Source organism: Poecilia formosa, unplaced genomic scaffold (assembly GCF_000485575.1).
Source record: "Poecilia formosa unplaced genomic scaffold, Poecilia_formosa-5.1.2 Scaffold66, whole genome shotgun sequence".
NCBI classification, from domain to species: Eukaryota; Metazoa; Chordata; class Actinopteri; order Cyprinodontiformes; family Poeciliidae; genus Poecilia; species Poecilia formosa.
In genome coordinates, this window is record NW_006800005.1 from 1,002,162 (window position 1) to 1,013,367 (window position 11,206).

Sequence of the window (11,206 nt, forward strand, 5' to 3'; positions counted from 1 at the left end):
CAGCATAATCTCCCACTAGACAAATCTGTTAAAATATACCATTGTTTTCATTTAGAAATTCTTTAGGCTGATCAGTTTTTATTCACTTCCTGTTTCAGTGCGGTCTAAAAGTGACTAAGCTACTCTTCAAAAGTGGAAAACACTAGAGAACATGTCATTCAAGTAAGGCAAGATGTGTGTCTCAATCTTTATCTTCAAATAACCTGCCTCCACTTAGTGTTTATAGTCAGAGTGATAATTAAAATGCCTTTGAACTGTGAAACAAGTTTAACTTGCTGCAGATCAAGTTGAGTTGGATGGTAAGGGAAGAAAGAAGAATCTTCTTGAGGGACACTGAGGTAAAATGTTGATGTTCCATGGTCACAAATCTAAACCTTTGGAGTTTGTTAAACTCTTCTTGGACTCAATAGGAAGTATGTCATTTGCTCACATGATAGTAAGACTGGATCTTTGTGGCAACAGACTTGGAATGATGAAAAAGGATAAATATGTGGATTTAAACACCTTCTTTTCATCATTGTTGACTATCTCCTCCCAAGGACCAATAGGAGTCTGAAAACATAGAGGCATCAGCCAACCAATAAACGCCTCTGGATCTGCATTTAGGCACCATTCCAGACTTGAATAGAGCTGAAAAGGCAAAACTTAGAATCAAATCTTACTTTGTTACTCTACTATGTTTTTATGGTGTAAAGCAGTTTGCACTGCCTTGTTGCTGAAAGATGCCACACAGATAAATAAACTTAACTTCTGCAGTTTCAGTTTGATTGAACCAGTAATCTACCAAAAAAAAAGTTTTTCTAACAAAAGTTAATATCACTGAAGTGTGGTGGGTGTTTCCAGGCTGACATAAGGAAAAAGGGCCAACACATTTAGGTTAGAGGTCATTTATTGTTCTCTCCAGACTGGGCCAGAGCAAGGCGAATGATATGCAGTTACAAAAATAAAATAAAATAAAAATAAAAAAGGCATTGTTCAGCCCAACAGTCATAGTGAAGCATCATCCCACAGGCACTGTGCATGGAGTTTACCACTAACCGTCAGACTAGGCCCGCCTCTCTCTCTCTGTCTCTGAGTGGAGTGCTAACCATTCGTACGAGTGCAGAGAGTCACTTCAGTTCTGTCCCTTCTTCCTCTGATGCAGAGGGCTCGGTGACTTCGGTTGCCGAGCGGTCTTGGTTTGCGTCGACCGGCGGGAGTCTTTCGCCAGCCTGAGCCGAGCCGTCCGTCTGGGTTCTGTGGTCGGGCGTCGGATCCGTCTGGGTGTTCCTCTCCGCCGACTCATCCCAGTCCTGGTCTGACGTCTGAGGTAGACTGGCCAAAAGTTCCTAAGCACACATCCAGCAGGCGTCAGGTTGGAAATGTTGGACGGATTTTGTTACTTTTCGAATTTGAACATTTCGAAATGCACCTTCTGTCTCTCCAGGTCGTTGTCTCTCACAGCGCTGAGCAGGCTCTCTGTGAAGTTAGCGAGCTCCTGGTATTTCTGTTTTTGGTTCTCTAGCTCGTTCTCTAGGAACTGCACTTCCTCGTGCTGAAAAAGAAGAAGGGTTCCATAAACAAACAGTTCTTTTAAATCAGCTTTTTTTTTTTTTTTTAACTGAACCACAGAAACATGCAGAACCTCTCGTTTGGTCAGAGTGAAAGAGTTTTCACCTTAAATTCCAGCAGGTTCTGCATTTGCTCGAGGTCTGACACCATCAAGTCGCCATCTTCATCAGCTTCTTCGTCCTCATCGATTACTTCGATCTTCTGCCAAACACACAGATCGGATAAACTGACCCTTCGCAGAAGACGTTCCTGTACCTGCTTTTAAAAACTGTTGTCTTACCACGTGCATTATTCTACGTTTAGTCAGTACTTTTATTTTTTTCTGTTTATGATATTCTGTTTTCCACCGTTTGATGTTTAAAAGTTTTCTGAACAGGTCGTTGAAAATGAGAATTTGTTCTTATCTGGTTACTAAAAAAAAAAAAAGAACAAAAAACGATAAGGTGTGTTGGATGAAAGCTTTTAAAGGGCTTGCAAATGTTTCTATACAAGCAGAACCTTTCCACGTTTTGCCACAATCAATGGCTCGTTTTAATGTGACTTTTATGTAACGGACTCACACAAAGTATCGCTTAGTTGCAAATGGAAATAATCATTTTTCGTTTCCTTACAAAAAAATAGGAAGAAGGTGGCGTTTGCGTTCGGCCGTCTTTCTTTTGTAATCGATTGCTTTCATAGAAATGACCACAAACATACAGAGAAAGCAGCAGTGAAATGGTTCAGATCACAGCACAGATGCACCGATCCGATATTAATGTCAGGATCTGTATTGGTCCTGATAATGAAAGATCTAGATCTGGTATCGGTGACAATGGAGCTCGAGTTGTTTAGTGAAGAAGAACGGCCAACGGTTCAGCAGACGTGCTTTTTCTGACTTAAAAACAATGAGAAAGCCCTCATGTATCCTCTTTTCCGCTCGTGTTGACGGATCGCATACAGCCTCAATAAAGGACACTGAAGTTTGTGATTGTGATGTAATAAGACGTGGAAAAGTTTGAGGAGAGTGAACATCTGCCGAGGCACTGAAGCTTTGGTTGTTCAATCTCATGTAAAGTTTCGACCAATCCAATAAAAAATGCAATTACTCTCCAAGTGAAAACTTTTAATTTTCTACTGAAGTGTCAGGTGACTGATGAAATACCACATTATTGGCCAGTGGAGCAGCAGTGGATGTGTAACTTTCATCGTCTCCGTCTCTGTGGTGTGAATCGACAGTCCCGTCTGTGTGTGAGAACACAAAGCGAGATGTAAAGAGTTTGTACAAAAACATAAATAAATAAACACGAGTTCACGCGTGCAAATGAATCAACACCTTCAGACATGCAGACTGAGCCGCCGTCAGTCAGGTCATCCGGGAGTTCGGGTGTTCTGAGGTGATCCTCGTCGGGGCTGGCGGCCGTCGGCGACTGGCTTCCTGGAGACGGGTTGGTGAACACGGCGGGCCCGCCTTTAGGGGGCGGGATTTCAATCCCCATTAGGCGGTACTTCCTCCGTCTGTTGCTGATCCACGTCTGCATGAAGAGATTTACGCAGGAGGCAACATGTAGACGGAAACAACTGAAGGAATGTTCAGACCAAAAAATATATAGTTGCGGAGCGAGGGAACGTTATCCGGTCAAAAAAAAAAAAAAAAGACAGCTGAGAGGGAAGTCGAGGTTCCTCCAAATTTGTACCAGAATCTGGTTTTCAGAATTTAGTGTTTCAAAGATGTGAACAAAACGGTTCAGTCATGAAAATAAGAAAGGAAATAAGGGGGGAAAGAAACCAAAAAAGAAAGTAAGGAGGGAAGACAGAAAGAAAAACAACCAAAAAACAGAAGGAAAGCAAGAAAGAAAAAAAATAGAGAAAGATAAAAACAAAAAATAAAGAAGAAACAATAGAGGAGAGGAAAAAAACAAAAAAGGGAAAAATGAGGGAAAAAGAAAAACAAAAAGAGAAAAGAATAGAGGATAGAACCAAAAAAAGAAAGAAACAAGGGAGGGAAGAAAGAAAAAAGGAAAGAATAATCACAAAAAAGTCAAATGGACAAAGGAAAGAAACGATAAAAGAAAAAATAGATGAAAGAAGAAAGAAACAAAACAGGGAGAAATGAAGGAAAGAAATATTGAAAGAAAAAGAAGAGAAGCAAACACAAAAGTAAAAAAAAGAAAAGGATGGAATAGAGGAAAAACAGAACAAAATTACTAAAAATGGAGGAAAGAAACAAAACAAAAAAGAAAAAGAAAGCCTTCTGCCAGAATCTATTTCCTTTTTCCAACCGACCTGAATCTGAACACGACTTAAACTAAACATCAAACTTTTGCTGACTGTTCTCCTTTCACATCGATTGGAATCGCTTCAACCATCCCAACCAGAAAAGTTACTAAATGCTCAGACTTCCTGTGTTCTCTCTGAACGCCATTTTTCCTTTCTGGCACCAAACATCCTTGTGAATGAGAAGGCACAGGGCTGGAGGTGTGTGTGTGTGTGTGTGTGTCTGAACCAATCCAGACCGACTATATTTAGCCTAAAAGCATTCCTACATTGGCCCCGATATATATTACTGCATGACTTTTAAACAACTTTGTGTAAACAAGTAAAAAAAAAAAAAACGTTTGTGACCCAGAAAAGCTGCTTGTCCCAATTTTGTGACGGCGCTCTGGAGAATCCACAGACGTCCCTCTGGTTCCATCTGGTACATTCACATTCATCTTTAGCTGGACTTTAGAGCCAAAGCTAAATAAAAGTGAAATTAGCTGTATGGAATCAGTTCGTGTCTGAAATGTGTTTCTGACAAGACGCGGCTCTGCCTTCTCTGACTCGGGGCGACCGTTTCGGTGCAGACACAGCCGGAGGGGCAAAGTCGCGAGAGGAATGACTGACCTCCATGCTGACACCCCGCATCTAAACTAACGGAGCAGACGGTCAGGAATCCCTGGAGCTGAAACGTACGCAGCTCTTTGTTCTTACCCTTCGGCAAAGAGCTTTACCTTGACGATTTCAGTGTCTACGTTGAGCTGGTTGGCTGCGGCGGCGATCTTCTCTCTGCACACCGAGCCCAGACTGGTCATGCCGCGGTCCCAGTAGCGCTTCAGCTGGACAAGGTCACCGTCGCTGAACTGGGTCCGATCCTGCAGCTGCGGGAGCGACAAGAAGACGGGATTCGGACCGGTAAAGGGGTTCTGGTGCAGCTTTGAAAAGTCTAGAAAAAGTATTGAAATTGTTGTAGTGGTGTAATGTGAGAAAAATATAATAAAATGAGGAAAAATGTTTGGATTTCAAGACTCTGGTGGTTCTTGCAATTCCTAAAAGGAGTTAAATGTTATAAATCTCAATAAATGATGTGGATTTTTACATTTATTTATATTTAAATGGCATATTCCTCTTAATTTTAATATTTCAGTCATCAATTTTTTTGGTTTTTGACTTATAGACATGAATGTAGTCTTTCCAAATTAAAATATGACTGCCTTACTGGACTCCTGTAAGGTATAGTAGTTCTTAATCTTTATGGTTAAAACATCAAACAAAAGGTAGAAACTTTAATTTATTTATTTTTTTACATTTTTCAATAAAGTAAAGCTACCAATGTGTTTTAACATATCCACTTTAGTTCTTTCAACTCAAAGAGGTACGGATTTTGAAAAGGTGCTAATTAATTTCAGTTCAGATGGCAAAATAAATCCATAAAATGGCCATAAAGCACAATAAAAATGACAAGCGTTCCAGTAGTGACCAGTTTTATGATTTGTAGAATCAACAGGTTAAAATGCTACAACACAGCTAGTATTTAAGCAGTTCAATGCTATTATTTTGCACTCAAATGTCCAGAAGTAAAGTGAAATTAAATTAAGAAAATTGAAAATACAGTTTTGAAAAATTACAATATATTTGGACATTTATTTCAATTCCATTCAAAAATACTTTATTGATTCCAGAGGGAAATTAAATGCTGACTCATTTTATTCAAGGTTCTTTAAAAGGAGTTGTTGTAGATGCTGATGGCTCTCCTGTACCAGTCTGTGTTACAACTAATCTGAAGAAGCTTCTGACTAAAGACATTTTATCTAAATTTCCTCAGTAAATGTTAAAATTTGTAGAAAACCTTATTTCTCACACCAGGGAACAAAAACAAAAAAACCCAGTTGAATGGCCTCAAAATGGTGTCTACATATAATACAAACACAAGTACCTTTTATTCCCCTTTAACCATCTAATTTCATAACAAAATTAACAAAAACAAACATTTTTAGTCACTTAAGTAGCTACTCCTCAGTAAATGTTTGAACTTTTAAAAGAAAAGATGAAAAATTGTGACACCTGTAAAGTTCAGGTGTCACCTAAATGCAAGAAAAATGACCAGATTGTTCTTATAAAAGCAAGGGTTGCTGCCCAGGACTGCAGGAAGGCTTACAGTATCCAAACAATTCTGAGTTCCACAGCAGAAAAAATAATAAATAAAAAAATAAGGACCAGCTGCTGGAAGAGGTCAGACTGAGGGAGCTCCTTTCCGCTCTCTACAGTAAGCATATAAAGACTGAGCAAGTTTGATTTATTAGAAAACGGTTGCAAAACGAAGGCCTCCTCTCTCTAAAAACAACATGGTCGACAGATTTGGGGCTTCCAAAGTTGCATCTGAACAAACCACAAGATATTTGGAGCAACGTCCTGTGGAAAGATGAGACTGAAATGGAGGGTATGTGGCAATAATCCACGACGTCAGACGTGGCTGCTTTTTATAAACTGAGCCACTGTCTAAAAACATGAGGTAAAACCGTTCTAGTGGTCAAGTTGGGCAAATAAAAAAAAGATATTATTTCAAGAAAGTTGAACAAATAGCTGTTCTATAATTTTTTTTTCACTTTTTGTCGCATTATTGTCAGAAATTTTAATAAAGAGGCCAACAAAGAGCTGTGCAGATGGTTTTCGAAATGTTTTACAGACGGGAAAACAAAACACACCATCCCCATGGAAACATGGTGGTCAGAAAATACTGGAAAATGAATGGGGCAAAACACAAGACAGGCCTGGAAGAAAATATGTCACAGTCTGCTTGATGTAATGACATCATTTTCATCAGAAGTTGCACCTTTTTAAAGCAGTTAAGATTTCTTTTTTTTTTTTTTCTTTTTTTGTTATGGCACAGACCGTAAACCTTCGTTTAGGAACGCTCTAGAAGTTGATCACAAATACTTACTGTTCTCTTTCTGGAGCTGTTGATTACCCAGGGGGCAGCAGACACACCGAGTGAAGGCTGTGTTTAAAAAACACAAGTTAATCACATTAAATCCCTTTGAGGAGTATCGATACCCGAAACAGAAACCTGTCCTTACCTGTGAGCTGGGTTCGCCTGGGAGTGAGGTCTGTACTGTGAGGGAGTAGCTGCCCTGAAGTGCCGCGTTGCTGGGAGGCGCCGCCGGTCTGGAGCCCGTGGCGGGAGGAGTGCGGTTCCCCTTGGTGACGGACGCTTCGCCTCCCGTCGGGCTGGTCACCGGCTGCTCCCTGTGGATGTGCGTCTGGGCGGCCATGTTGGCCAACTCCTCCTCCCTCAGCCACTCGTCCTCTTCGTTTCCCGTTTCCATGGCAATGGAGAAGTTGTGACCGGCATCCAGAGGGTGAGGCGTCGGCCTGTGGGTCTCCTGGCTTCTTGGAGCGGATGCTTGCCCGGGCCTCGGGCGCTCCCTGTCGCCCTTCTCCGACAGGGTGAAGACTTGCTGAATGCGAGGCGTTTGTTCGGAAGAGGGCCCTGCGTTCTGGGCGGGGAGGGAGGCTCGAGGCTTTTGCGGCGCAGGCGGTTGAGGTTGGGGGTTGGAGTGAGGTCTAGGCTGAAGCTGAGATTGGGATTGTGAAGACGACGACCAAGGGCGAGTTTGCACGGTACCGTATTGTCTAGTCCAGCTGTGGGGTACCAGCCCTGCGCCGGCACTTATCCCCCCGTCCCCAACGGATAAAGTGCCCTTCCTGATTGCAGTGTAGACTAAAGAACCTGAGGCAGACGTCAGGGGCGGGAGCGTGGCAGAGGGGGTCAGTAACTTGGAGTGGATGGGTGAGGACGTGGAAGTGCTCCTGCTCTGCAGAGCCTGGTTGATCAGAGACGAAGACGTGCGGATGGAAATCTCGGAGTCCGACTGAGACTGGGGGGCCTGAGGTCTCGGTCGAGAGCGGGGGACGGGGTTCAGAGAGTAAATCCCAGTCAGTATTACGTCGTTGTTGTTGTTGTTGTTGCTTCCGCTACTGAGGGGTGAGGATGACGACGGAGAGGAAGACGCCGAAGAGAGAGCGGGGAAAGACGAGGATGGAGGGAGGAGGTGTACGCGGTTCTGGATGTTTCGGGCAGCGGCTATGTCAGCAGGAAGCAGCGCCCCTGTCGCTAGGCTGTGATTGGACAGCACGCTTCCAGCCAGGGCGGGACCGGAGAGCAGCCCTCCAGCTATTCCGTGGCTCGACAAGGGATGAGACGCGCTTCCGTTCTGCTCGACCTTGGAGGCCAGTTTTCGTCGTTTGTTGCCAACCCATGTCTGCAGGAAAGAAAACGTGGGGTCCATTCAGGAACCTGATCCAACAAGGAATTGGTACAAGACTTTACCGAAGGTATCAGCAAAACACACCTACTCCTACAAACCAGACTCATTTCCTTTAAAGCAAGCGCTTTTGCTTCCTTCCCGCTTTTTCATGAGCGATTTCTACCGGCTTACCCGGACAACACTGAAGTCCAACTTGGCCTCTTGAGCACACTGCAGAATCAGCTGGAAGCAGGCCTTGCTCTGGTTGGTCATCCCGTTCTCATAGTAGCGTTCCAGGATCCTCTGCTGCTCAGCCGTGAATACAGACCGAAGGTTCATCTGACAGACAAGCAGAAGGAGGGAAACTCCTCAGATCACCACAAACCGGCCGCTGACCAACTTCGTCAATAGCATCTTTTTCACAAAGGTCTATATGAGGTGATGGGATAAAGGGACTATCAGGTCTTTATAGGAGGGTGGCAAGAATCTTCTGCTGTGACAAAGTTACTTTATTTCTAAGCACTGGGTAACACTTTGATATCGTTAATAGTGACCTACTAATTAATTATATTATTTCAAGCTCAACAGATATTTACCAAAATATTTGCAGTAGCAACTGTAGTGCAAATGGGTCTTTAGAAAGTCTTGACTCAGTGGAGGTGTGTGTTGCACATCTTTGTGAAAAGTTAAAATGGAAACAATATATCTTTTTTCTTTTACTTAGTTTCTGTTGATTTTTTCCCAAATTTATTTTTGTCAGATTAGATAGAAAGCATCTACGATCCCCAGTTTTTATGTCTTGCGATAGATTTTCAATTGGACTCAGGTAAGGACTTGTATTAATTTTTCCCCCAGAGAGATGAAGTACTGCATCACAGCAACAAAACCGAAACGTCTTTTTTATGCATATTTAGCGCTGACATACTCACAGTCTGCAGGCCACGCCTCTGTGGCCACGCATCCATATCACTACTAGAGGGGAACGAGGCAGCCATGCAGATCACAGCACCACCTCCATTTTTCTAGATCTCCGCTGTCGACCTTGAAGTCATCTTGCTGCACTGTGCCTCCCACACCTCTGTGTAAAATGGCTGAGGAGGAAAGCAAAGTGGACATAATCTTTATTCCAAGCGAAACAAGAAAGAGCATGCACACTATGTAGAGGGCCATTGAAAGTGATGTGATAGTCTACTTTTAGCTTCTGTCATTTTATTTGTGTGTGGAAATTTTCAAAGATCAGCACTGAAATAGGAGAAATTGATGGGAGTTTTCCCCCCCTTTTTTTTTCTTTTTTTTTTACAAAGTTAATAATTACTATTTATCTATTAAACCATTTTCATTGGATTGTAACTTATTTTTACCACACACTTTACACTTGCATTACATTTAAAGAGTTATATTTGATTGTTTACTGTAATTACAATGTAACTTTTTAATTGAACTAGTTTCTATTTGTGTTTTGAACTACAAAAAACGCTGGATTACTTTGCATATTAATTTAAAGTTCCTAAATGCTCTGATCAATCTAACAAAGTATTAATTTATCAAGTAAAATGTATTTTATATGATTGTTCTGTGCCACCGGTGTTTTTTTTTAAAATCATTATTATCATGGTGTTATTGTATCTCCGCTCTGAACAAATGAAATAATATTTATACATTTTCTCGATGCGAGATTATGGTTCCCTAGCTAGTAAACACATATTGCCATATTTATAACTTTTTCATGAAGCCTTAAGGTCGGTACGATAAAAAAAGAAACATAGCTTTAAGTAAACCGACTTATTAAGTATAAAGTTTGAAGTATAACCCATTCAGAAACGCAGGGAGCTGGAAGACAACAGTGGCCCAGTTTTAAGGAGGGTTTGATAAACACAAAGTCCCATACGGGAATGTTGTGCGACCAATAAGCACACAGCAGGTTTATTTTGGCAGGCGGACTGCGCATGGCTACAGTCAATATGGAATCTGCGGTGAGAATTAGCAAACAAATAGTGGGCACGTCAAACGAGTCCGCCGTCAACACGTCAGCCAGCGGCTTTAAAAACACATTAACCACGCAGGAAGCGCGTGACTAAACTCCACGACCAGGACCTAGAAAGTAAACAAACCGGGTAAGAGTCGCTCCGCCGCGGCGGCCATGCAGGCCCAAGGCCGCCATGTACGAGCCAGCCCACGCTAAGCTAGCGTTAGCATAGCTTCCCCCTATGGATAGCCGCAGCTAAAGTTTTCCTTCAAATCTATGATTTCCCGATCCCGGATAGCTTCCTCTTGCTGTCCCCAGCTCCGGACGGGATTAAAGCAAAGCAGCAATTTACCGCGGGCTTCTCTTAAAAGTGAAATCACTTTCTTTCATACCATTTCTGATGTCAAAATCAGACGGACGCTCCAAATCAGCAGATTTCTTCCCCGGTCCCCCTTTTTGCTAGACAATGAAATCAGAATGTCCCGATCATCAATTCTAATCATGATTGTGACGTGTGCGCAGACAGGAGCCAATGAGCGCTCGAAATCAAGGCTGTGACAGCCGAAGAGGGCTGAAAACTGAGCCCCCGTGGCCCCGCCCACCGTTGACTTTGTTCTGCGGGTTGCTGGAGGGGGAGGTCACGCAGTACGGAAGCAGGCAGTGGGAAATGGCCTGTTTCCTCCTCACAGTGGGATTTGTTGAAGTGATGTAGCACATTAGTGTTATTTTGGATAGGCCACGTATATTCACAGCTGGAGCAGCTGAATGGAGATGCTCTGCATATCCTGAATGCAAATGTGTGAAGATGAATGCAATTAAACCATAGTTAAATATATGTATTTATTATTATTATTATTATTTATTTTTATTTTTTTAGCCTGGTACAGTCTGCCTTAACCACAAACGTCATTTTTCTTATATTTAATTTCCACTGTTGAGAGGCTCCGACTCCAAATATTCCATTTTAGCAACATAAATGACTTGTTACTTGTNTGGTGTCTACATATAATACAAACACAAGTACCTTTTATTCCCCTTTAACCATCTAATTTCATAACAAAATTAACAAAAACAAACATTTTTAGTCACTTAAGTAGCTACTCCTCAGTAAATGTTTGAACTTTTAAAAGAAAAGATGAAAAATTGTGACACCTGTAAAGTTCAGGTGTCACCTAAATGCAAGAAAAATGACCAGATTGTTCTTATA

General features: G+C 42.1%; 1 protein-coding gene across 2 annotated transcripts; it reads right to left on the reverse strand.

Annotated features, from left to right (window-relative positions):
• Nucleotides 1-871: 871 nt before the first annotated feature.
• Nucleotides 872-10,795, reverse strand: hdx (highly divergent homeobox). Of its 2 annotated transcripts, none has more exons than XM_016672820.1 (11): nucleotides 10,392-10,795; nucleotides 8,963-9,124; nucleotides 8,226-8,372; nucleotides 6,864-8,048; nucleotides 6,728-6,784; nucleotides 4,521-4,667; nucleotides 2,864-3,062; nucleotides 2,693-2,772; nucleotides 1,657-1,749; nucleotides 1,412-1,534; nucleotides 872-1,328 (listed from the first exon to the last, which is right to left on the reverse strand). In XM_016672820.1, exons 2-11 carry the CDS (start codon nucleotides 9,026-9,028, stop codon nucleotides 1,110-1,112), a joined length of 2,316 nt encoding a protein of 771 aa, XP_016528306.1. In that variant the 5' UTR covers nucleotides 9,029-9,124; nucleotides 10,392-10,795; the 3' UTR covers nucleotides 872-1,109. The 2 variants fall into 2 exon arrangements, with proteins under 2 accessions (XP_016528306.1, XP_007554850.1); XM_007554788.2 differs by having other exon boundaries at nucleotides 1,657-1,752; nucleotides 10,392-10,794.
• Nucleotides 10,796-11,206: the final 411 nt, after the last annotated feature.